The sequence below is a fragment of the Salvelinus alpinus genome, chromosome 20, assembly GCF_045679555.1.
Source record: "Salvelinus alpinus chromosome 20, SLU_Salpinus.1, whole genome shotgun sequence".
In the NCBI taxonomy this organism is placed as follows: Eukaryota; Metazoa; Chordata; class Actinopteri; order Salmoniformes; family Salmonidae; genus Salvelinus; species Salvelinus alpinus.
Window position 1 is genome coordinate 49,021,361 of NC_092105.1, and position 27,249 is coordinate 49,048,609.

Below are 27,249 nucleotides of genomic sequence, written 5' to 3' on the forward strand. Positions count from 1 at the left end.
AACTTTTGACTGGTACTGTACATGTAGGTAGGGGTAAGGTGACTATGCTATGCACAGTAAAAAAACAGCGAGTGGCAGCAGCGTAAAAAAAAAAGATTGGGGGGGGACTATGCAAATAGTCCGGGTAGCCTTTTGATTAGCGGTTCAGCAGTCTTATGGCTTGGGGGTAGAAGCTAAGCCTTCTGGATTTTTGGACTTGAAAAATGTCAACATCGATTGCCTTTTCTTGTACATTTTTTATTTGGCTCTCCCACGATTCAAATTCAGTAGGGAGACGACTAGACTAGGCTACGTGACATGATTACGTAGGGACCTCTTCACTAGCTGACCACCACTACCAAGATCTGTGTCAAGATCAGTTTCTTAACCCACTGGCACTCCCCATAACCTCTATGTACAAATAAGAGAGTAGGTCTGGAATCAGTGTGGAAGGATAGGATGATTACATAGAAGGATCACAACGCTTTTACATGATGGTCTTTCTGGTGGGTGGGAGAAATAACGAGGAAGTAACTTCATTTAATGCTGGTCGCTATTATTAGAATGTCTACAGTGCGAACAGTGAAATAATTAATAAATCATGTTGCGAGAGGTACCGAATCTGGGCAAATAGGTGCAGGAACAAACAAAGTCAAATTTGAGAGGTGCCGGATCCTGTTCAAATTAAGCACTGCACTGGTGGATGACTAACTGATAGTAAACGGTAGGCAGGCTATAGTAGCCTATGCATCCGAATGGAGAATGGGAGGCGCGCTTTACGAGAAGAGATTTATGAATAAAAATAGCTCATTTTTAATCGTGGCCACCAGGTTTCACTCCAGTAGCCTACAGGCTTTTTGAGGAGATACTTTCACTGTCTGACAGGTGGTAGGCTAATCCGCTCCTCAAACTAGACTCTGTATGCTGTGCGTGTGTGAAAAATAAAATTATGCAAAATTATGCAAATTAACCTATACTGATAAGCATGACCGGTCAAATATATTTTTGCTGTCTAACCAATTAACGGTTAAACGTTAACATCCCTAATATTGAGAATATGTGTCTATTGATTTGGCACATTTTTCAATATATTGTTGAACAAAGTAAACTCTACTGGCATATCAAAGTTCCAGAGTGGGATATCAGCGAGTTTAAAAGTTATGGCCCATTATATATGGAGAAATTGGCATAGTAGGCAATAAAACCTATTACAGCCCTCCTTTTACTTGTATCACTGGACACCCTGCAAATCACCAGCAGAGGGGGACTATTTTTAATGCCAGAGTTCTCCCCAGGATAATTTAAGAAGGTGGTGCTGCTGACTATGGCCGGGGGGAGGCCCGGAGGTGGGCAGTGCCACTTTGGACTCAGAGATTTTTTTGAACACATGTAACTGCCATTTCCTGCAATCTAAAGAAACATGTTGCCTTGTATGATAACCAATAAATGTTGGTAATGTTTACAAATTGGATTCTAACTCTAAAAGCAGCAGAGATCCCACTCTGGAACTTTGATACGCCCCGTAGAGCAGGGGCTACCAAACCTTTTTGTCCCGCGACCCCATTTAAATATAAACCACAATGTAAAAAAAGGGATGTAATGAACAGCCAATGTTTACTTTTTTAATTGGGACGATGATTGTCTATTACAAATCAGTCTGACAGTACTTTTGACCGTATTTCAATATGAAGGAAGTATGGTTTGAAGTGACTAAAATCCATCAGAAAGGTATTAGGAAGTTAGGAAAATCATCAAGCAATAATTTTGTATGATCTTCTGTGTAGAAGAGAACATCATGACTGATGTTCTTATTCCCCCAGTCTGATTTAGTGCCTGGTCTTCTACACTCTGTTCAAATTAGGCTTATGGGCAATGTTCCTGGGAGTCTTATCTTTCAGTGATGTGGTCATAATATTTTGTTGCTTAAATCGTTCACATTTTTTTACACATTTATTTTACTATGTCAGTATGTATTTGTTGTCAATGTTTTGGCGTCAAACTAGTGGCAGTTGTGAAAAAAGTAAATAGTTGGACGAGGTGCAAAGGTAATGCCATTGTTAATTTTTTCATCAATTAGGATATTTTCTCTTCAACCATATGTTCTATCTACTCGAAACTCATGAACAATATGTAGACAGATATAAACAATGCATACTACAATTGAAAATACATATTATACGTACAGTCGTGGCCAAAGGTTTTGAGAATTACACAAATATTAAATTTCACAAAGTCTGCTGCCTCAGTTTGTATGATAGCAATTTGCATATACTCCAGAATGTTATGAAGAGTGATCAGATCAATTGCAAAGTCCCTCTTTGCCATGCAAATTAACTGAATCCCCCCCCAAAAAAATTCCACTGCATTTCAGCCCTGCCACAAAAGGACCATCTGACATCATGTCAGTGATTCTCTTTAAACACAGGTGTGAGTGTTGACGAGGACAAGATTGGAGATCACGCTGTCATGCTGATTGAGTTCGAATAACAGACTGGAAGCTTCAAAAGGAGGGTGGTGCTTGGAATCATTGTTCTTCCTCTGTAAACCATGGTTACCTGCAAGGAAACACGTGCCGTCATCATTGCTTTGCACAAAAAGGGCTGCCAGCAAGATTGCACCTAAATCAACCATTTATCGGATCATCAAGAACTTCAAGGAGAGCGGTTCAATTATTGTGAAGAAGGCTTCAGGGTGCCCAAAAAAGTCCAGCAAGCACAGAACCGTCTCCTAAAGTTGATTCAGCTGCGGGATCTGGGCACCATCAGTACAGAGCTTGCTCAGGAATGGCAGCAGGCAGGTGTGAGTGCATCTGCACGCACAGTGAGGCGAAGACGTTTGGAGGATGGCCTGGTGTCAAGAATGGCAGCAAAAAAAACACTTCTCTCCGGGAAAAACATCAGGGACAGACTGATATTCTGCAAAAGGTACAGGGATTGGACTGCTGAGGACTGTAATTTTCTCTGATGAATCCCATTTCCAATTGTTTGGGGCATCCGGAAAAAAGCTTGTCCGGAGAAGACAAGGTGAGCGCTACCATCAGTCCTGTGTCATGCCAACAGTAAAGCATCCTGAGACCATTCATGTGTAGGGTTGCTTATCAGCCAAGGGAGTGGGCTCACTCACAATTTTGCCTAAGAACACAGCCATGAATAAAGAATGGTACCAACACATTCTCCGAGAGCAACTTCTCCCAACCATCCAGGAACAGTTTGGTGACGAACAATGCCTTTTCCAGCATGATGGAGCACCTTGCCATAAGGCAAAAGTGATAACTAAGTGGCTCGGGGAACAAAACATCGATATTTTGGGTCCTTGGCCAGGAAACTCCCCAGACCATAATCCCATTGAGAACTTGTGGTCAATCCTAAAGAGGCGGGTGGACAAACAAAAACCCACAAATTCTGACAAACTCCAAGCATTGATTATGCAAGAATGGGCTGCCATCAGTCAGGATGTGGCCCAGAAGTTAATTAACAGCATGCCAGGGCGGATTGCAGAGGTCTTGAAAAAGAAGGGTCAACAATGCAAATATTGACTTTTTGCATCAACTTCATGAAATTGTCAATAACAGCCTTTGACATTTATGAAATGCTTGTAATTATACTTCAGTATTCCACAGTAAAATCTGACAAAAATATCTAAAGACACTGAGGCAGCAAAATTTGTGGAAATTAATATTTGTGTCATTCTCAACTTTTGGCCACGACTGTATATACAATCATAAATTACCAAAGATATGGTAATTTATAATAAGATAAGTTTACATACACTTAGGTTAGAGTCATTAAAACTAGTTTTTCAACAACTCCAAAAATTTCTTGTTAACAAACTATAGTTTTGGCAAGTCGGTTAGGAAATCTACTTTGAGCATGACACAAGTAATATTTCCAAAAATTGTTTACACAGATTATTTCAATTAAAATTCACTATCACAATTCCAGTGGGTCAGAAGTTTACATACACTAAGTTGACTGTGCCTTTAAACAACTTGGGAAATTCCAGAAAATGATGTCATGGCTTTAGAAGCTTCTGATAGGCTAATTGACATCATACCTCCAAACTCAGTGCCTCTTTGCTTGATATCATGGTAAAATCAAAAGAAGACTTCAGAAAATAAATTGTAGACCTCCACAAGTCTGGTTCATCCTTGGGAGCAATTTCCAAACGCCTGAAGGTACCATATTCATCTGTACAAATAATATTAAGCAAGTATAAACACCATGGGACCACGCAGCCGTCATGCCGCTCAGGAAGGAGACGGATTCTGTCTCCTAGAGATGAACGTACTTTGGTGCGAAAAGTGCAAATCAATCCCGGAACAACAGCAAAGGACCATGTGAAGATGCTGGAGGAAACATGTACAAAAGTATCTATATCCACAGTAAAACAAGTCCTATATCAACATAACCTGAAAGGCCGCTCAGCAAGGAAGAAGCCACTGCTCCAAAACCGCCACAAAAAATCCAGACTACGGTTTGCAACTGCACATAGGGACAAAGATCATACTTTTTGGAGAAATGTCCTCTGGTCTGATTAAACAAATATAGAACTGTTTGGCCATAATCACCATCGTTATGTTTGGAGAAAAAAGGGGGAGGTTTGCAAGCCGAAGAACACCATCCCAACCGTGAAGCACAGGGGTGGCAGCATCATGTTGTGGGGGTGCTTTGCTGCAGGAGGGACTGGTGCACTTCACAAAATAGATGGCATCATGAGGAAAGAAAAATATGTGGATATATTGAAGCAACATCTGAAGACATCAGTCAGGAAGTTAAAGCTTGGTCGTAAATGGGTCTTCCAAATGGACAATGACCCCAAGCATACTTCCAAAGTTGTGGCAAAATAGCTTAAGGACAACAAAGTCAAGGTATTGGAGTGGCCATCACAAACCCTGACCTCAATCCCATGGAACATTTGTGGGCAGAAATGAAAAAGCGTGTGCGAGCAAGGAGGCCTACAAACCTGACTCAGTTACACCAGCTCTGTCAGGAGGAATTGGCCAAAATTCACCCAACTTATTGTGGGAAGCGTGTGGAAGGCTACCCGAAACGTTTGACCCAAGTTAAACATTTTAAAGACGAAGACAAAAGACAATCTTAAAGACAATGCTACCAAATACTAATTGAGTGTATGTAAACTGGGAATGTGATGAAAGAAATAAAAGCTGAAATAAATAATTCTCTCTACTATTATTCTGACATTTCACATCCTTAAAATAAAGTGGTGATCCTAATTTGTACCAGGATTAAATGTCAGGAATTGTGAAAAATGTTGTTTAAATGTATTTGGCTAAGGTGTATGTAAACTTCCGACTCGAACTGTAGATGCAGTAAAGGAGTCAATGGAGCGCAGATCATTCCATTGAGCATATTGGCGCACATTCAAACAATCTGATATAACAAAGTGGATATTCGTCAAATCCTTCAAGATTTATGTATTACAACAGTCACTTAAGTCCGATTTTGATATATTTGGCTGTTTTCGGTGCATAGCATTTAGCAGACACTTCTTCTAAATTTTAACTACCATTCCTATAAATGGGTTGGCTGACAACGTGACAATGTGCGTGCTTCCATGGGGCAGAAGTCTGCCTGTTGTTGTGATTCTGGATGGCCAGATTCCTAGCAAGAATGACAAGAAACTGCAATGTGGGGAATCGTAAGTGGCTTGCGTCATCTTGTTATCAAGTCAAATCTAATTTTATTTGTCACATGCGCCGAATACAACAGGTGAAATGCTTACTTTACAAGCCCTTAGCATAGTTAATAAACAGCGAGTAGCAGCAGTGTAAAAACAAAAGGGGGGTATTAATGTAAATAGTCCGGGTGGCTATTTGAATAATTGTTCAGCACTCTTACGGCTTGGGAATAGAAGCTGTTAAGGAGCCTTTTGGACCTAGACTTGGCGCTACGCTACCGCTTGCCGTGCAGTAGCAGAGAGAACAGTCTAGGACTTAGAGTCACCGGAGTCTTTGACCATTTTTTGGGCCTTCCTCTGACACCGCTTAATATATAGGTCCTAGATGGCAGGAAGCTTGGCACCAGTGGTGTACTGGGCCATATGCACAACCCTCTGTAGCGCCTTACGGTTGGATGCCGAGCTGTTGCCATACCAGGCGGTGATGCAACGGGTCAGGATTCTCTTGATGGTGCAGCTGTAGAACTTTTTGAGGATCTGGAGACCCATGCCAAAACTTTTCAGTCTCCTGAGGGGGAAAAGATGTTGTCGTGCCCTGTTCACAACTTTCTTGGTGTGTTTAGACCATGATAGTTTGTTGGTGATGTGGACACCAAGGAACTTGAAACTCTCGACCCGCCCCACTACAGCCCCGTCCATGTGAATGGGGGCGTGTTCGACCCTCCTTTTCCTGTAGTCCACGATTGAGATCATGTCTTGTTTTGAGGTGTTTTGACTGATTTCATTTTAATGCTAATATGGCTAAAATTCGCTAGCTAACCAACAACTAAGAATGTATTTGAGAAACAACGAGTGGTCATTGTGCAAATGTGTTTGTCTTTTCAACAAACATTGGAGACGAAATATAGCTTACACGTTGTCAACAATCTAAGTCAACATCATCTGTTGTGTCCCATGGTTGCGCGCACATTGTTTTTATTGCTAAACAAACAACCTGTCAATAAGCTGGTTAGCATAGCTAGCATACAGAAATCGTTGGTGGTAGTCAAAGTCGTTTTTAACCATAATGCAGTTGATTGGTGACGATGACATGAACATGCGTTGGGGTTGACATCCTTACAAGCATTTTACTCCGATTTTTACGTCAACATGATGTGAAATACACATATTAAACAATAGCCTAAATGTAGGCTACTTTTTCTGGGGGGCAATGAGGAGATTCAGGATCTTTCCCCCACGTGTTTCCATGGCAATTCCATTGTTTTGGTCAAGTTCGATTGACCTCTTTACCGCAACTATTGGTATAGATTTTCTGTTAATTACCAAAATTACTCAAGATTCCAGTAACTTTAGTTATAATTTTTTTTCGATTATTCTTTTAGATACAAATGTCAAATCTGTTAACAATCCTTCCTCCAAAGGACTGTTCTATAGTTTACATTCTGTGGAAATCCCCCAAATCATGATATTTTATGTCTGGGTTTCGAATCACTCATGATACACACTACAGCAGCAGCAGCGAGTGTAATGAGGGACCTTACCTTGAGCTCCATCAGTTCCTGTGTGTTGGGAGGGGTGCTCAGTGCATTGTCTGCGATCTTCTCAAATTCATCACAGAGCCTGAAGTCACACACACACAGGCACACACAGGACACAAACACACGCATGCACACACAGGGGATCTGGTAATTCATCACAGAGCCTGCAGTCAGACCATATTAGAGAGAACTCAGAGTCTTTGGCAGCACAGCCAGGCCAGAGCATGAAAGTCTGACTAATGAATGATAGCACTTTACAGGGAGCTCTGAATGGTATTGGGATTTAAAGGTCAGTAATGTAGGGCTATAACACTTGTTTTTGTAAAAAAAATTATACTTGTTCACGAAGTGGGGTCAGCTAAGGTCCTGCACTCTATTTGGTATTGGTCAAAAGTAGTGATGCACCGATATGACATTTTGGCCCGATACCGATATCCGATATTTTCCTTGCCAAAAAAAAAACCAATACTGATAACCGATATTTAAAATTTTAGCGGCCTTTTAAGCATTAACACACACACATGGACGCAGCGGTCTAAGGCACTGCATCTCAGTGCAAGAGGCCTCACTAAAGTCTCTGGGCCGTGATTGGGAGTCCCACAGGGCGGCCCACAATTGGCTCAGCGTCGCCCGGTTTGGCCGGGGGTAGGTCATAATTGTAAATAGGAACTTTTTATTAAGTGACTTGCCTAGTTAAATAAAGGTTACACACACAACTGACCAAAAAGTTATTTTGTTAGCATGTCCCCATTACCAGTAAAACATAATCAAAACCTATTTCTTTCACTTACTTGCTGTGATGATTCATTGTTCATTTGTTCAGTCATTTCATTCTCAACCAGGATTTATATGGAACGCCGTCTGCGTCTTTGCGTGTCAAAAAACATACTAATTAACACTATTTGACATGTCAAATAAGATTGTTGACCAATCAGGACCTGAATATGACTGCACGTCACATAATAATTTAAAGCATTCATACATTTTTTACGTAGTTATTACACATTGATTACACTATCACTCGTATTTCATATGTCACAACGATTCATCGATACGTATGCTATGATGCTGTCACAACATTCATCGATACGTATGCTATGATGCTATTAAAGTTGTCTCGCGCACCTACAATGCTGGTCATAAAAAAAAGTTGGCTAGCTCATGGATGCAAACAATGTTCTTCCCCAAAAACATAGCAAAACGAAATAATCTGTTTCAGTAGCTATAGTTAGCTAGGTGTCATCCTCTAAAATAACCCTAATTTATAATACAGTCCTTATTTGATTAATGGTGGTCGGACCCATCTATGTGAAGCTAGCCACAATAAGGATTAGCCTTCATAAAAGTATGGCATAATTCTACTATTTGTATTCATTTGCAACACTGTCAATGACATACTTTTATTTTGACGGCAAACCGCAAATTCCACTATTGTGCCTAATTCTTATTGTGGCTAGCTTCACAACACATAACCTGGTCCGGTCGAGCCTCACTAGCCAGATGAAGCTAGCTGGCTGCTTAAAACGTTAGCTTTGGGCAACAGGGTTAATTAGCTGGCTAGCTATTTATTTTCATGGACTGAAGTTCAATTTCAATAGGCGAACAACAAGTGGCAACCCAGCTAATACTTACAAGGATTCATAAATCATTGCTAAGAATAATGAAAATGACTGCAGTTTTTACTGGTCATTGTTTTCAGGCTGGTTGTATTGGTGCTAGCTAGGTACCAAGCTAAAGCTAGCTACCCCAGGAGTTGCGGTCGAACATATTATGCTTTATTACCAACGCGGTATTGTAAACACATCGTTCGTGGCCGGTGTTTGCTTGTTTGCTGACTTTTTTGTACAGCTTTCACAGTACTACTGTATCTTTTTTGACAAGCAAAGATCCAAACGGCGTTCCATAGTATGTATGTTGTGAAGCTAATAGCAGTGACGCTATTACTGTGTAACTCCGGTAGGACAACATCGGAAAAATAGCGCACTTGGTAGTGTTAACTGGTGCTCGACAGAACGGTTGATTGTCAAGGGCAATGATTTCCATTATCTTGGCTTTAATGGATTTCACCTTTTGAGTTGTCTCGCTAAAATGTTGTTACTCTTTCAAATGACTGCTTGACATGTTGACTGCTCGATCCTCACAGCAGACATTGTGGGCTAGTTTATGAATGCTGTGTTGCACGTATAGAGCAACATTTTACGTGGCGTCATGATGTCACGTACCTTCGTTATATAGGTATGAACGTCAGCTTTGACATCGGTTTTTCACATCAGGTGTTAAACTAGACATTGGCCGATACCGATGATGGCATTTTTAGCTAATATCGTCCGATTCCGATATGTTCACCGATATATCGTGCATCCCTAGTCAAAAGTGAGAAGTTTGATTGCAGAACGTATTTTTATGCCCAAGGTATTTCTTGAGGAGAACCTTCACTCTGACAGAGCACTTTCTGCAATGGCCTCAGGGATGATTTTTGTGTGTGCTTTGTTTAGGCCTAAGGTTCATTCTGAGAGAATGGGAATCTTCACAGGGTAGAAAAGTGACTCACTTCTTGTTCATTTCCTGGTGGTTTTCCAACATATGTGTGACCAAATGTTGCCGCAGTCCCTCGGCACGCTTCACCAGGGCACGGATCAGTTCGTGGCAGTGCACTTCAAACATACCCAGGCGCACCACCTGTTGTGCACAATATGGCAGGGAAGAGAAGACAATGGAAAATCTCTATTGCAAACCATGTTTGAATGACCAAAGCTTGTTAACAATGCTGCTTGAAACTAGTGTTGTAACTCTAAATCCTAGCAGCACTTTATCAAGCTCAATACCAACAGTGGTTGCATTAGCCTATCACTTCTCTAAATGACTGCAGTGAAGCATATCCTCCAAACAAATCCAAACAGTCCATACCCTCAGGCACCCAGTATCTATTGAGTATATCCCCATTTCGTATATTTACCATTTTCCAGGCCTAAATGTCCTCAATAAAGATAAAATGTGTTTCACCTTCCTTAGTTGAATTTACTTTTGAATGTAGGCATACTTATTTTACGTAACTCTGTTAAAGAGGCGTATGGTGGGAAGGGTGGAGGCCAAAATGAGCAATTCAACTTCCATAGGGTATCTTTAAAATGGACTAAAATGTAACATTTGGTCTAAACTAGATCCACACCTTGCTGGAGCTGTACTGGATCTCATCTGCCAGCTGTTGGTAACGGGTGACCTCCATCATGATCTCCGGGAAGGAATGCTGCTCGCGGAGGAACTGCTCCACGTCATCCTGGGCCTGCTGGGACACCAGGGGAGCGTACTTGTCGTAGAGTCGCACATGGTCCAGAGGCCCGGCACTCTCCTCCCAGATGACCCTCCTCACTTCCTCCTGCTGGGCCTGCATGATCTCCGGGAGGACGATGGGCTTGAGTGTGCTCCCGCTCTGGCAGCCCGGCTTGGGAAGAGTGTTTTTGGATGGAAGGTGGATGAGGTGGGTGTTAAGTCTTATACTCGTGCAGTAAATTGTGAGGGTAAGACACACAAACACAGTAGGATGTCTACTTCTTCAATTCAAGTCAAAGAGATACACAGTGGCACTGTCATCCCAACACACAGACACACACACACACACATATATATACAGTGGGGAGAACAAGTATTTGATACACTGCTGATTTTGCATATTTTCCTACTTACAAAGCATGTAGAGGTCTGTAATTTTTATCATAGGTACACTTCAACTGTGAGAGACGGAATCTAAAACAAAAATCCAGAAAATCACATTGTATGATTTTTAAGTAATTAATTAGCATTTTATTGCATGACATAAGTATTTGATACATCAGAAAAGCAGAACTTAATATTTGGTACAGAATCCTTTGTTTGCAATTACAGAGATCATACGTTTCCTGTAGTTCTTGACCAGGTTTGCACACACTGCAGCAGGGATTTTGGCCCACTCCTCCATACAGACCTTCTCCAGATCCTTCAGGTTTCGGGGCTGTCGCTGGGCAATACGGACTTTCAGCTCCCTCCAAAGATTTTCTATTGGGTTCAGGTCTGGAGACTGGCTAGGCCACTCCAGGACCTTGAGATACTTCTTACGGAGCCACTCCTTAGTTGCCCTGGCTGTGTGTTTCGGGTCGTTGTCATGCTGGAAGACCCAGCCACGACCCATCATCAATGCTCTTACTGAGGGAAGGAGGTTGTTGGCTAAGATCTCGCAATACATGGCCCCATCCATCCTCCCCTCAATACGGTGCAGTCGTCCTGTCCCCTTTGCAGAAAAGCATCCCCAAAGAATTATGTTTCCACCTCCATGCTTCACGGTTGGGATGGTGTTCTTGGGGTTGTACTCATCCTTCTTCTTCCTCCAAACACGGCGAGTGGAGTTTAGACCAAAAAGCTCTATTTTTGAATCATCAGACCACATGACCTTCTCCCATTCCTCCTCTGGATCATCCAGATGGTCATTGGCAAACTTCAGACGGGCCTGGACATGCGCTGGCTTGAGCAGGGGGACCTTGCGTGCGCTGCAGGATTTTAATCCATGACGGCGTAGTGTGTTACTAATGGTTTTCTTTGAGACTGTGGTCCCAGCTCTCTTCAGGTCATTGACCAGGTCCTGCCGTGTAGTTCTGGGCTGATCCCTCACATTCCTCATGATCATTGATGCCCCACGAGGTGAGATCTTGCATGGAGCCCCAGACCGAGGGTGATTGACCGTCATCTTGAACTTCTTCCATTTTCTAATAATTGTGCCAACAGTTGTTGCCTTCTCACCAAGCTGCTTGGCTATTGTCCTGTAGCCCATCCCAGCATTGTACAGGTCTACAATTTATCCCTGATGTCCTTACACAGCTCTCTGGTCTTGGCCATTGTGGAGAGGTTGGAGTCTGTTTGATTGAGTGTGTGGACAGGTGTCTTTTATACAGGTAACGAGTTCAAACAGGTGCAGTTAATACAGGTAATGAGTGGAGAACTGGAGGGCTTCTTAAAGAAAAACTAACAGGTCTGTGAGAGCCGGAATTCTTACTGGTTGGTAGGTGATCAAATACTTATGTCATGCAATAAAATGCAAATTAATTACTTAAAAATCATACAATGTGATTTTCTGGATTTTTGTTTTAGATTCCGTCTCTCACAGTTGAAGTGTACCTATGATAAAAATTACAGACCTCTACATGCTTTGTAAGTAGGAAAACCTGCAAAATCGGCAGTGTATCAAATACTTGTTCTCCCCACTGTATATATATATTACCCATTCTGAGTAGAGCTTGGTCTCCACGCGCGGCACCAAGCTGATGGATTTCAGCATGATGTCGTAGACGTTGAGAAGGATGACCTCAAAGTCTTTGAAGTCAGGCTCAAACTTGATGTCATTCTCATCCAGGATCAGACGCAGGACAAAGCCAGGGTGCTCATAGGCCCTCACCGAGTACTGGGAGATAGGACCCTAAAATCAAAATGACTGGCATACACTGAGCGTGTGTGTGTGTGTGTGTGTGTGTGTGTGTGTGTGTGTGTGTGTGTGTGTGTGTGTGTGTGTGTGTGTGTGTGTGTGTGTGTGTGTGTGTGTGTGTGTGTGTGTGTGTGTGTGTGTGTGTGTGTGTGTGTGTATTGTAGTTACCGGGTCCTGGGAAATGAGGTGTGTGTAATCCTGGATGGACTCCAGTGCTAGACTCTGGAGCTGTGAGGCCATCAGGGCAGCCACACAGTTGAAGAAGGACTGCAGTTTGGCTGCGTTGGTGTTGCTGGGGACCAGCTTGCGTTTGTTCCCCTGGTAGTAAATGTGCTGAACTTCGGGAAACCACCTATTCATAAGCACAAAGTTAGGTTATAGGATAGAAATGGAAGACAAGACACAGCCCGGCTAAGATGCTACTTTTCACTGACATGCCACCTCGGAAGCCTGCTAGTTATTTTTAGGTGTTTGGTAGTATCAAGCACAGGAGGTTGGTGGCACCTTAATTGGGGAAGACGGGCTCATGGTAATGGTTGGAGCGGAATAAGTGGAATGGTATCAAATAACACATGGGGTGTTTCTCAATATGCATTCTACTGTGCTCCACACTCTCATGCGCCGAGTGTAATCTCCGACGATGTTCTCTTGAGTAAGTTCTTGTGAGGACGAGAGTGTGGAATGCATAAAACATTACATTTCAGAAGCACTCGCACTCCCCCTACTGTATTACCTCACGTTTCACCTCCCCATTCACTGAACCTTCTTCCAGCCAGGACAATGGCAACAATAGACGAAACAAGATATACACAAAGCAACCGTTTTACTTCATAACGATCAGCTAGCTATATGTGAATCGTAAAAATCTATCTAGTCAGGCTGTTTAACAAGTAAAAATGAACAAAAAAATGAATATTATGCAAGATAGATGTCAATTCTTCGTGGGTAGCTACCTAACAATTCTTTGTGGCTTTCTGGCTAGCTAACAGTAGTAGCTAGACAGTTAGCCCTATTGACTCATGGCCTTGCGATCTACGGTACGTAGGCAGGTAAACATGCCAAAACTAACACAGCATGCATTTATTAACGTATCAAGATAAAATATTGTTGTCAGGCAACATATGACATGTGAATAGTCAGCATTTCATTATCGTTTCAGCTCATATAATGTCCACCATTGATTTCAAGAAATCGTGCGTCATTTTTTTACTTTGCTGCGTCATATTTCTTTGCATAATTTCCGTTGAAGCTTGCATCGATGCATGTTTGAAAATATTTACAAACGAAGTACGCTTCTCGAATGTGTGCTCCATTTCACATGCCTTGATTTTTACTCATACTCTGACCCTGCCATGCCCCAATTTGCATGCTCAGAGCACAGTAGTGTGCATTTTGAGAAACACCTATGGTTTTCATGTGTTTGATGCCATTCCATTTGCTCCGTTCCAGCCATTATAATGAGCCGACCTCCCCTCAGCAGCCTCCACTGGTATCAAGTGTTGGATTATAGCTTGAAATATGCTTTTTCATGTTAACATATTAGAACTTATTTGATTGCTGTATAATGAATGTATATGTTGAGGTCAATGGAGGGATAACAACTAGGTGTATGGAAAGTTACTGAGTGAGGAAGGAGGAGTGCAGAGAGCTTACATTCTGTTAGAACATGTTATTGTTAAATCTCAAGGATCCTATAAGGAGAGGGAAATGGTAACCGTCTGGTTTCAGTAACAGATAAGGTAGGACAGCCGTGAATTAAGAAGGAGTGAGGATTCGGGCCGAGGTCAGGTCAGATGAAGTGAGAAGGAACAGTCACCACTTAAGGTCTTGCCTAGCAACAGAGATGTATTGACTGTCTAGAGGTGCAAGGAGTGGACTCCGCCTAGGAGGGTATAAATATATGTGCTTGTGTAAACATGTCTTTGTCTTTGCAGCCTTTTGACCCAGTGGGTGAATAAACATGGTTTGAGCTTTGACTACTTGTCTGCTAGTTTTTCACTCTGTTTGTCAGAACCTAACAAAAGTCCATGTGGAATCGCTTGCTAGTTAGCAGTGCACTTGTAGTATTCATCCTGCAAGTGACATCAATCCTCCTGAGACCTGAAGTAGTTGTTTCCTTTTTCAGCAAGGGACATGGCTTTTGTGGGGTGACAGGAAATGTAAGTGTAAAGTGTTAGTATGCAGGTCACTGGTTCTAGTCCAGTGGGAACCTACTCTATTACATGTACTCATACTTTTTGAGGAGGATGTCCTTGGCACACTCAATGTGTCTGGTGACTAGATGCTGGAAGATGGAGAGCTCCATGGACTCCTGCCTGTTCTGGAACTCCTCAACATCGATGAGACGCATCTTCCTACAAGGAGAACGCAGGGGGTGAGAGATTAAAGAAAAAGAGAGGCAGACATAGAGCAGAAAAGATGACAATACTGGATATAAAGGCTTGGGACAGTGAAAGAGAAGAAAAATATAGAAAGAAATAAGACTATGAGAATAGGATGGTAGGATAGAAGTGTACTCACTTGAAAGACACATGCCACAGGTCCAGCACTGATAGCATAGTGGGGTTGATGGAATGCAGCTTGTCTCTCATCCTCTTTTGGGCATAAAGGAATGATTTGTTCCATGGTTTAGGGACCACCTCCATTCTTAAGAGTGAAAATTATGTACAGCAAGGAAAAGAGGATAAGAAGAAGTTTAATATTTTTAAGAGGAATACAATTTGACAAAAAAAGGATAATTAGAACATTTCAACCAACATGGTCTTCGTCAAGTAACTGAAGACCACGACGGTCAAAATGTTGCTTTATTAAACAACCAAGTTCGGGAGCAACAAAACACTCAGGGGACATTCCTTTTTTTCTATAGGTAATTAATCTGAGCCCATGTGGTTTCTTGTCCATGTAATAGGACCAAGTGTGTTTCAAAGTACTGCACACATTGTCACATTCTCTCTCCATGTTATGGGACTTACTCAACTCTGTGAGGAGGAACATCTTTGACCTTGTCTTCATCGTTTTCCCTCGGGTCCCGAAGTACGAAATCCACTGCAAACAGCGGCAACAAAACAACATGACTAATTAAAAAGCAAGACTGTGCAGCAAAAGGCTAATAATAGATATGCACATTTTAGAACAGAACCTAGAGAAAAATCTGAGTCTACAGACAGATATGCCTTAATGATAATTTAAAGAACAAAGATGGATTTGTGTTGGGTTAGGTACCGATGGCTTTCTTCACACTGAGAAGGTAGTCCTCCTTCATCTCGTCTGATAGCAGCTCTATGGTCCTAGTCAGCCTCTTCAGGTGAGTGGGCACCAGGTCCAGAACATTCTCCAGCCAAGAGTCCTCCATGGCTGCCACATGCTCTGTGTCGATCCCATTGCGGATGTAATAGTAATATCTCTGGCAAGGTGGACATAAAAAGATAAGACACATTAAAGAGCTAATCCACAGTTGCTACATTCATTTTTGGACCTATTAATTAACAATATACCCCAAAATGTCACCTTCCCTTACCAGGATATCCTTCTCTGTAGCTGTGGGGGACCCACAGGTAGGGGGCTGACTGTCCTCCACAATGGTTTTGCCACTGGCAGACTCATGCTGCCTGAAACACGGGGTAATTTGGTGAAAGGAGAATGTTGTATTTCAGTGAAAAGTGCTACCGAATGTCAAGTGAGTCGGTGTGTGGATGCTTGGATGGATGGAGATGAATAGGCAATGTATGGATTGATTGATTGGACTCACAGGATTATGCCGACCAGGGCACTGCGGAACTGCTCCCGGTCTTTTTTGGGCTGAGTGTGGCTACTGCTGCGATGTTTGGAGGACTCTGATGACAGGCCAGCCTCTCTGCCCTGGGAGTCCTCCACGCCTCTGCTCAGGCTCTGGTAACGCCTGGTCCCCGACCCTCCACCCAGCACATCTCCTACAGTGGACAGTGGAAACACGTCATTATAGGTCACATAAGACACTTACGGGGGGGGATTATAAAGCATAGTATTGCCTTCTCCACACAGTTACAGTGGATGGACTTTATCATATAGGTCACAAAGAAACATATGGGGCATTGGGGTGATGGGAATATATTCCACGCAGTTACAGTATGTGAGGCTAAGAAAAAAACATGGTGAGGGAAGTCAGTTATAAAATCCATAATTTTTTTACCACTCAATTTACAGTTTGTGGAGGGTGTGTGTATGTTCAAAAAGTATTGTTCTTATTGTAAGGAGCTATGTCTACTCATTGATTGCAACATACAATATGCTGTTCTCCATTAGAGTCACCTTTGGTTAATTATGTTTTGAAAACTATAACGAAGTTGAAACTATGTCCAATTTGCTACATCAGTGAGAACATAACTTACTGGACAGTCTAACTGCCGCCCCAAAGCCATGGGACTCTCCTCTGACTGGCGGCTGCAGGACAAAGGCAGGAGCTGTCTCCTGCCACTGGGGTTTGGAGCGGATCTTTGAAGACAGATATAATTGAATAGTTTAGTGCAAAACGAGAGAGTACGGGACTAATAAATTAAAATAATTGGAAATGTAACAATTAGATGGTTAGTTATTTGAGTTACACCACCCACACTTTCTATGAAGCAAAGCCAAGACATTATGCTTAGTCTATATTGGACAAACTTATCTGTTACATCGGCTTACTGGTTAGCAATTGCCAAAGCCTGGGAGACTGATGTTAGGGAGCGTACCTGTGGAAGCTGTGGTAGGAGGCGGTTTGGACTGTCAGGGATCTTGGTCAGCTTCTTATTATGCAAAGACTTCTGTGAAGGGAACGTTGAACATTGTCATTCGGACCTAGGTGGCTAGCTGGACATGACAAATGTCACTGAGTAACAATCGGAAATGATTCAGATGCCCTGACTTTTTCCACATTTTGTGACATCCTTTTTCTAAAATGGATTAAATTAAATGTTCCCCTCATCAATCTATACACAATACCCCATAATGACAAAGTGAAAACAGGTCCTTCAAAATTTTTGCAAATGTATTAAAAATAAGAAACTATAGTTTTGGCAAGTCGGTTAGGACATCTACTTTGTGCATGACACAAGTATTTTTTCCAACAATTGTTTTTATTTATTTTTATTTCACCTTTATTTAACCAGGTAGGCAAATTGAGAACAGTTTACAGATTATTTAATTGTATCACAATTCCAGTGGGTCAGAAGTTTACATACACTAAGTTGACTGTGCCTTTAAACAGCTTGGAAAATTCCAGAAAATGGTGTCATGGCTTTAGAAGCTTCTGATAGGCTAATTGACATAATTTGAGTCAATTGGAGGTGTACCTGTGGATGTATTTCACGGCCTACCTTCAAACTCAGTGCCTCTTTGCTTGACATTATGGGATTTTTTTTATTCTCTACATTGTAGAATAATAGTGAAGACATCAAAACTACGAAATAACACATATGGAATCATGTAGTAACCAAAAAAGCTTTGCACACTCATGGCAATCTCTCAACCAGCTTCATGAGGTAGTCACCTAGAATGCATTTCAATTAACAGGTGTGCACAGTTAAAAGTTAATTTGTGGAATTTCTTTCCTTCTTAATGCATTTGAGCCAATCAGTTGTGTTGTTTTACCAAATAACCCTATTTGGTAAAAGACCAAGTCCAAATTACGGCAAGAACAGTTCAAATAAGCAAAGAGAAATGACAGTCCATCACTACTTTAAGAAATTAAGGTCAGTCAATCCAGAAAATTTTAAGAACTTTGAATGTTTCTTGAAGTGCAGTGACAAAAGCCATCAAGCGCTATGATGAAACTGGATCTCATGAGGACCGCCACAGGAAAGGAAGACCCAGTGTTACCTCTGCTGCAGAGGATAAGTTCATTAGAGTTACAGCCTCAGAAATTGCAGCCAAAATAAATGCTTCACAGAGTTCAAGTAACAGATACATCTCAACATCAACTGTTCAGAGGAGACGGCGTGAATCAGGCCTTCATGCTCGAATTGCTGCAAAGAAACCACTACGAAAGGACACCAATAAGAAGAAGAGACTTGCTTGGGCCAAGAAACACGAGTAATGGACTTTAGACAGGTGAAAATCTGTCCAATTTGAGATTTTTGGTTCCAACCGCAGTTTCTTTTTGAGATGCAGAGTAGGTGAATGGATGATCTCCGCAGGTGTGGATCCCACCGTGAAGAATGGAGGAGAAGGTGTGGGGGTGCTTTGCTGGAGACGCTGTCCGTGATTTATTTAGAATTCAAGGCACACTTAACCAGCATGGCTACCGCAGCATTCTGCAGCGATACGCCATCCCATCTGGGTTGCGCTTAGTGGGACTATCATTTGTTTTTCAACAGGACAATGACCCAACCAACCTCCAGGCTGTGTAAGGGCTATTTGACCAAGAAGGAGAGTGTTGGAGTGCTGCATCAGATGACCTGGTCTACACAATCACCCGACCTCAAACCAATTGAGATGGTTTGGGATGAGTTGGACCGCAGAGTAAAGGAAAAGCAGCCAACAAGTGCTCAGCATATTATGTGGGAACTCCTTCAAGACTGTTGGAAAAGCATTCCAGGTGAAGCTGGTTGAGAGAATGCCAAGAGTGTGCAAAGCTGTCATCAAGGCAACGGGTGGCTACTTTGAAGAATTGTCACTTTTTTGGTTACTACATGATTCCATATGTGTTATTTCATAGTTTGTCTTCAGTATTATTCTAAAATGTATTAAATAGTAGAAATATAGAAAAACCCTGGATGTGTCCAAACTTTTGACTGGTACTGTGTGTGTGTATATATACACTGCTCAAAAAAATCAAGGGAACACTAAAATAACACATCCTAGATCTGAATTAATGAAATATTCTTATTAAATACTTTTTTCTGTGCTGACAACAAAATCACACAAATATGATCAATGGAAATCAAATTTATCAACCCATGGAGGTCTGGATTTGGAGTCACACTCAAAATTAAAGTGGAAAACCACACTACAGGCTGATCCAACTTTGATGTAATGTCCTTAAAACAAGTCAAAATGAGGCTCAGTAGTGTGTGTGGCCTCCACGTGCCTGTATGACCTCCCTAAAACGCCTGGGCATGCTCCTGATGACGTGGCGGATGGTCTCCTGAGGGATCTCCTCCCAGACCTGGACAAAAGCATCCGCCAACTCCTGGACAGTCTGTGGTGCAACGTGGCATTGGTGGATGGAACGAGACATGATGTCCCAGATGTGCTCAATTGGATTCAGGTCTGGGGAACGGGCGGGCCAGTCCATAGCATCAATGCCTTCCTCTTGCAGGAACTGCTGACACACTCCAGGCACATGAGGTCTAGCATTGTCTTGCATTAGGAGGAACCCAGGGCCAACCGCACCAGCATATGGTCTCACAAGGGGTCTGAGGATCTCATCTCGGTACCTAATGGCAGTCAGGCTACCTCTGGCGAGCACATGGAGGGCTGTGCGGCCCCCCAAAGAAATGCCACCCCACACCATGACTGACCCACCGCCAAACCGGTCATGCTGGAGGATGTTGAAGGCAGCAGAACGTTCTCCACGGCGTCTCCAGACTCTGTCACGTCTGTCACATGTGCTCAGTGTGAACCTGCTTTCATCTGTGAAGAGCACAGGGCGCCAGTGGCGAATTTGCCAATCTTGGTGTTCTCTGGCAAATGCCAAACGTCCTGCACGGTGTTGGGCTGTAAGCACAACCCCCACCTGTGGACGTCGGGCCCTCATACCACCCTCATGGAGTCTGTTTCTGACCGTTTGAGCAGACACATGCACATTTGTGGCCTGCTGGAGGTCATTTTGCAGGGCTCTGGCAGTGCTCCACCTGCTCCTCCTTGCACAAAGGCGGAGGTAGCGGTCCTGCTGCTGGGTTTTTGCCCTCCTACGGCCTCCTCCACGTCTCCTGATGTACTGGCCTGTCTCCTGGTAGCGCCTCCATGCTCTGGACACTACGCTGACAGACACAGCAAACCTTCTTGCCACAGCTCGCATTGATGTGCCATCCTGGATGAGCTGCACTACCTGAGCCACTTGTGTCGGTTGTAGACTCCGTCTCATGCTACCACTAGAGTGAAAGCACCGCCAGCATTCAAAAGTGACCAAAACATCAGCCAGGAAGCATAGGAACTGAGAAGTGGTCTGTGGTCACCACCTGCAGAACCACTCCTTTATTGGGGGTGTCTTGCTAATTGCCTATAATTTCCACCTGTTGTCTATTCCATTTGCACAACAGCATGTGAAATTTATTGTCAATCAGTGTTGCTTCCTAAGTGGACAGTTTGATTTCACAGAAGTGTGATTGACTTGGAGTTACATTGTGTTGTTTAAGTGTTCCCTTTATTTTTTTGAGCAGTGTATATAAAGTATTGATGGATATATATATATATATATATATAAGTATAATCTTTCATATATATATATTGTGTTGTTTAAGTGTTCCCTTTATTTTTTTGAGTGTGATATAAAGGGAACACTTAAACAACACAATATATATATATATATATGAAAGATTATACTTTATTAATCGAAAATCAAAAGAAATGCAGAAAAAAATAATAGTTTCAATAGCTGGTGTTGCCCCCTTTGGCTGAAATAACTTATTGTAGCCGTTTCTAGTAACTGTATCAGTCTTTTACATCGACTGGGAGGCATTTTTGCCCATTCTTCTTTACAGTACTGATTCAATTGTGTCATGTTCGAGGGCTTTCTTGCATACACGGCCCGCTTCAAGTCCACCCACAGCATTTTGACAGGATTGAGATCTGGGCTTTGACTCGGCCATTCCATAACCCCACATTTCTTCTTTTTGAGACATTCTGTTTTAGCTTTGCTTGTGTGTTTTGGATCATTGTTCTGTTGCAAGATCCACGTCCGGTTCAGCTTCAGCTTTTTGACAGATGGCCTCACATTCTCCTCAATAATTCTCTGGTACAATATGGAATTCAAGGTTGACTCAATGATGGCAAGTTGGCCAGGCCCTGAGGCAGCAAAGCAGCCCCAAACCATAATGCCACCGCCTCCACACTTTACTGTTGGTGAGGTTCTTCTGTTCAAAGGCAGTGTTTTGTTTTTGCCTGTCTAGATCACATTGTTCCAGTAGTTTGGTCTTTACCCAGATGTTGTCTGGAGATGTCAGTTGTGTCTTGATATTCTTTTTTGAGAGCAGAGGCTTCTTCCTGCCTGACCTCCCATGTAGGCCAAGTTTGTCCAGTCTCTTTCTGACAGTTGACTCATACACTTCGACATTGATTGTGGCAAGAGAGGCCTGTAGATCCCTTGATGTTACCCTGGGGTTCTTTAAGACTTCTATGAGCATCTTTCTGTCAGCTATTAGGCTGAATTTGGTGGGACGACCTGTCCTAGGTAGATTGCCAGTGGTCTGGAATTTTCTCCATTTGCAGATGATCTATCGGACAGTGGAATGATGTACTTCGAAATGCTTGGAAATATATTTGTAATTCCTCACGACTCATGGGCATCAATAATATTTATTCTAAGGGCCTTGGATAGCTATTTTGATAGTGGCATGATGTGTTATCACACACCCAAATGGTTAAAACCAACCAGACCAAGTTACTCTCTACTGATTTTCTAATCATTAGCACCTGTTTTGGTGCACCTGATTCTAATTTTAACCATTTTATGTGATGGTAAAGGTAGGGGTGTACTAACTTTTTCCACATAAGGAAATTGCATTTTTGTTTATTTTAATTGAATAACATTTTCAACGTTTTTTGTTGTTGTGATTTGTTAAATTGGGTTACATTTATCGATGAATGTGGATGGAATTTAGCTCAAATAACCATGTGTCCAAATATGTAAAAAAAAATATATATAATTACTTTCCAGGGGGTGTATTTACTTTTTTAAATGACTGTATATCCACTGAGTGCTGAAGAATGTAAGTATAGCCTAGCTACATAACAATATTATGCAAATGTTTATGTTTTTGTTGTAATTTCAATCTTTGTAAACAAATAATGTAGCTTCAAAATGTATTTTAAGCCACAGTCTGTCCTGCTGTTCCATAGCTGAATAATGGACAAAAGGAGCCTAACGTTACTCCTTATAGTCCAAGGACCTTACATGTTCTGTTTAAAGGCTAATTGGCTATGGCTGCTAAAACAGCCAAATACTAAACTCAGCAAAAAAAGAAACGGCCCTTTTTCAGGACCCTGTCTTTCAAAGATAATTCGTAAAAATCCAAATAACTTCACAGATCTTCATTGGAAAGGGTTTAAACACTGTTTCCCATGCTTGTTCAATGAACCATAAACAATTAACGAACAGGCAACTGTGGAACGGTCGTTAAGACACTGTCAGCTTCCAGACGGTAGGCAATTACGGTCACAGTTATGAAAACTTAGGACACTAAAGAGACCTTTCTACTGACTCTGAAAAACACCAAATGAAAGATGCCCAGGGTCCCTGCTCAACTGCGTGAATGTGCGTTAGGCATGCTGCAAGGAGACATGAGGACTGCAGATGTGGCCAGGGCAATAAATTGCAATGGCCGTACTGTGAGACGCCTAAGACAGCGCTACAGGGAGACAGGACGGACAGCTGATTGTCCTCGCAGGGGCAAACCACGTGTAACAACACCTGCACAGGATTGGTACATTCAAACACAACACCTGCGGGACAGGTACAGGATGGCAACAACAACGAGTTACACCAGGAATGCACAATCCCTCCATCAGTGCTCAGACTGTCCGCAATGTACTCTGGAGTGGGATGGATTTGGAGGTGGAGGGTCCGTCATGGTCTGGGGCGGTGTGTCACAGCATCATCGGATTGAGCTTGTTGTCATTGCAGGCAATCTCAACGCTGTGCATTACAGGGAAGACATCCTCCTCCCCCATGTGGTACCCTTCCTGCAGGCTCATCCTGACATGACCCTCCAGCATGACAATGCCACCAGCCATACTGCTCGTTCTGTGCGTGATTTCCTGCAAGACAGGAATGTCAGTGTTCTGCCTTGGCCAGCGAAGAGCCCGGGTCTCATTCCCATTGAGCACATCTAGGACCTGTTGGATCGGAGAGTGAGGGCTAGGGCCATTCCCCTCGGAAATATCCGGGAACTTGCAGGTGCCTTGGTGGAAGAGTAGGGTAACATCTCACAGCAAGAACTAGCAAATATGGTGTAGACCATGAGGAGGAGATGCACTGCAGTACTTAATGCAGCTGGTGGCCACACCAGATACTGACTGTTACTTTGATTTTGACCCCCCATTTGTTCAGGGACACATTATTCCATTTCTGTTAGCCACATGTCTGTGGAACTTGTTCAGTTTATGTCTCAGTTGTTGAATCTTGTTATGTTCATACAAATATTTACACATGTTAAGTTTGCTGAAAATAAACACAGTTGACAGTGAGAGGACGTTTCTTTTTTTGCTGAGTTTGCATCTGAAAATGAATCGAAAATTGCGGTACGGTTCTAAAAACATAAAGGCCTCTACTTTGATATCAAATCAAAATAATTTCACAAAGCAAAATATACACTTACTGTACACTGTTTTAACTGTTTTAACACAGTTGCCGCTGATAGTATTTTTCAGTGACAACACGCCTTCTGTTTACACACAGCTGTTCAGAGTTGCAGATATATCATTAGCATAGGTAGTCGACTCTGAAATATGGCCGTGGAAACCCTAACGTAAACTCACCCCATTCCGTACAAATGTGCGTAACCGCGACATTCAAACGAGGCAACAAAGAAAACTAATGGAACTGTAGCGACTGTGTTGACTTCAAAATCGGGGGTGTGAACTAGGTTTCTATTCAAGCGTTGATCGACATGGTAATGGCTCTATAGTATTGGAGAAAAGTTGAAAAAACGGACCCTCCGTTATATCTTGACGTGTCATGTCGTAACGTACAGCACGCATAAAGCAACTATTTCTGTCTTACAATCTCTCTCCACCAGGTGTAGCACTTCTCTCATCGTTTAAAAACAAGAAATGGACAGTGACGGGGGTAAGGGGGGGATACCTAGTCATTTTTTGCGTCATCATTGCATGCGATCATCATTCTCAAAGCCGCTGTTTACTTCTAAGATCACTTTAGCACCGCCCTAAAAACCCGATTCAAATTCGACACAAACCTTCAAATAGGTATGTAATGACACATTATATAAACTCTTTATAGTGTTTTATTTACATTTTAGAGGCGATAAGTTGGACAGATCGAGTGAAAAAAGCAATTTTCCCACACGACATCTGTCCTTCTCACTATCACGCATTAGTTTTGCTTCCCCACCCGCCATTTTTAAAAAGACCCGACGGGGCTCATTGCCTGCTTGAATTATGCAGAAACGGGCAGTGTTTAGGTCATGTAATTGATTCTGTTGGAAAGGGGAGAAATTGTGCTTTACAATGGTATTGACATTACAGTTGATCTGGAAGTATTACGTTTTTGGAGCGCTAAAATAAGGGCAATTGTACGGACCAAGGTGATGTACGAGTTTACGTTAATCCTATAAAGGTAAATTTGACCTTTTTTTTTTCAAAAACTATTTCTCGCTGATATGCAAGATACGTTCCGACCTTATATTTCCAATAGCGTACCGCAAGTGATGCATGTTAATGTTCAGAGCAAGTGTTGGCACACTTAACAAAACTCCCCCAGCCAGAAGACGTCAATTGTTTTCAGGATTCAATTTCAACCACAGGATTATGTCATCATGGTAACCAAATTTTAACATAGACAAACCTTGTATAAAATATGTTTAATCTGTACCTTTAAGACAACGTCAGATCTTCAACGTTATGTACACTATCAGAAAAAAAAATAAACAATAGGCTGGGAGGCACCTCTTACTGGAGAATGTGTCTATCTAAAGCTACCTTTTGTTTCTCCCATCCATGGTTTTAACCAAGCCAAGCCCAGCCCTGCTTAGCTTTGATATTTTCCAATGAATATTACCAATGTGAGAATGATTGTTGAGTCATGCCAAAGGGTAGGTTTAACAGAGCAGCAAATTAATAATGCTATTTACAAAGGCATCAAAAGCTATTGTTTCAATTTCACACAGGATTCAACCGCAAAAAAAATAAACAAAATGGCCTCGTGGTTTCAAGCACTGGTTGATTTCAAATGTAAAGATATTTAGTGAAATTGAATTATGTTTGGTTGTCAACACAAACAAATATCAACATTTGAAGGAGTTTGATGTGTCTTCTACTTGGACAGTTCCATCTGTGCCACTGACTTAGTCTGGCTTTAATTCCAGTTTGTCTATAAATTAATAATTGATATGTTGGATTTCCGTCTCAACCTAATTTTTTCGTTCAGGTTCCATCTCAACCAACTTAAGTAACTTAGCTAACATTATGTGGGTCATGTTAGAGCAAACTCACCTGAGTTTCCATGTTGAAGAATGTAAAGAAATTATGTTATCCTCTACATACTAGTGATTGCCGTATTTAAACAAATGTAACTTTGTAACCGTTTCAAATATTGGTCGAAGTCAGCTAACGTTAGTTAGAGGAGGTAACGTAGCAACGTTAGCAGCACATAAAATAATGTCACCACAACTTTCGCAAAACGCTACAACTAAGAAACCTGCATGTTCCTTCTATGCAAAGCTTGCTAATAACTTATTCTTTTTTTTTTACAAGTATCTAGCAATTGTTTGCCCATCAAATGTGGCGTTATCTGGTTTCTTTCATAGCTAAAATCAGCCAAGTAAGTATATTTCTCGACAGCGAGCTGTTGCCACTTGCCATTTTGGTTGCTAAGGAAGCGACGCGACATGCCTCCTCTCAACCACGCCTATTCCTGTACATGAGGCTTCAGGGCAATTCCATAATAACGGAATTACGCGAGACTCAGATTTTTCCCTTTAAAATGTATGTCAAACATAAACGAATGATTGTTTATTTAAACAACCCATACAACTCTATGCACAATGACTACTTTTAACAATTTCCGCCAAATCGCATTTGCTTGAAGAACAGTGTAGACTGCCAGCCCATTCCTTTTAAACCAATGAGGGCGATTGTATGGTTGCCATTACAGGACGCAATTTGCATTCAATTTTAGTTGCTTCTTGATTACTTCATGAAACACCCCCTTCCTTGCAACTAATAAGTAATTAATCTGCAACTTTGTTGCATCCAGTTGAAACTTTTCAACTTTGTGCAACTAGTTGCAGCAACAGCCAATAAAAAGAAGATGTATGCAAATTTGTGTACATGGTTTATCAGTCAATACATGTAATTTCGAAGAGAACACAAATCTCTGTTACAATAACCAAACGGTTGGATAAACAAATAATTTGTGAAACCACGACGTAATGCAACCAATGAGTTGGGGTGAGTTTGGAATTCTCAAACATGCAGCTTCAATGTAATTGCCAGTTGCATGCCATTTTCATGGCGTTTGAGTTGCTTCATGTAACCGCAACGTTGCTTGAGAGGATGCCACCAACTAAAATTGCGTTAAAGTTGCTTTGTGTAACATTAGCCTGAGTGCTTCTAGTACAGGCTCTCCAACCCTATTCTTGGAGAGCTAACAACAGACTCCTTTCTGTGTTTACACACATTACCGCAAGAGAGCGATGCGCTCAAGTTGTTCGCAGAACAAGGGGGAGTTCTTTTAGAACGCCAGCAAAAAAAGTATCTATTTATCTTAATACGTTTGCGGGTCTATGGCGC

The 27,249-nt window shown here is 42.0% G+C and overlaps 1 protein-coding gene across 1 annotated transcript in view; it reads right to left on the reverse strand.

Annotated features, from left to right (window-relative positions):
• dnah7 (dynein, axonemal, heavy chain 7) overlaps positions 1 to 26,303 on the reverse strand; it is a 200,263-nt gene extending 173,960 nt beyond the window's left edge. Inside the window, exons 1-14 of the mRNA XM_071356079.1 lie at positions 25,951 to 26,303; positions 17,313 to 17,384; positions 16,971 to 17,073; positions 16,352 to 16,532; positions 16,121 to 16,211; positions 15,826 to 16,006; positions 15,576 to 15,648; positions 15,124 to 15,249; positions 14,838 to 14,957; positions 12,772 to 12,955; positions 12,403 to 12,582; positions 10,324 to 10,596; positions 9,706 to 9,833; positions 7,158 to 7,236 (exon numbers count right to left, since the gene is read on the reverse strand). Of these exons, the coding sequence (XP_071212180.1) occupies positions 7,158 to 7,236; positions 9,706 to 9,833; positions 10,324 to 10,596; positions 12,403 to 12,582; positions 12,772 to 12,955; positions 14,838 to 14,957; positions 15,124 to 15,249; positions 15,576 to 15,648; positions 15,826 to 16,006; positions 16,121 to 16,211; positions 16,352 to 16,532; positions 16,971 to 17,073; positions 17,313 to 17,384; positions 25,951 to 25,962 (1,803 nt within the window). The 5' untranslated portion in view covers positions 25,963 to 26,303. The remainder of the gene's footprint in view (positions 1 to 7,157; positions 7,237 to 9,705; positions 9,834 to 10,323; positions 10,597 to 12,402; positions 12,583 to 12,771; positions 12,956 to 14,837; positions 14,958 to 15,123; positions 15,250 to 15,575; positions 15,649 to 15,825; positions 16,007 to 16,120; positions 16,212 to 16,351; positions 16,533 to 16,970; positions 17,074 to 17,312; positions 17,385 to 25,950) is intronic.
• Positions 26,304 to 27,249: the final 946 nt, after the last annotated feature.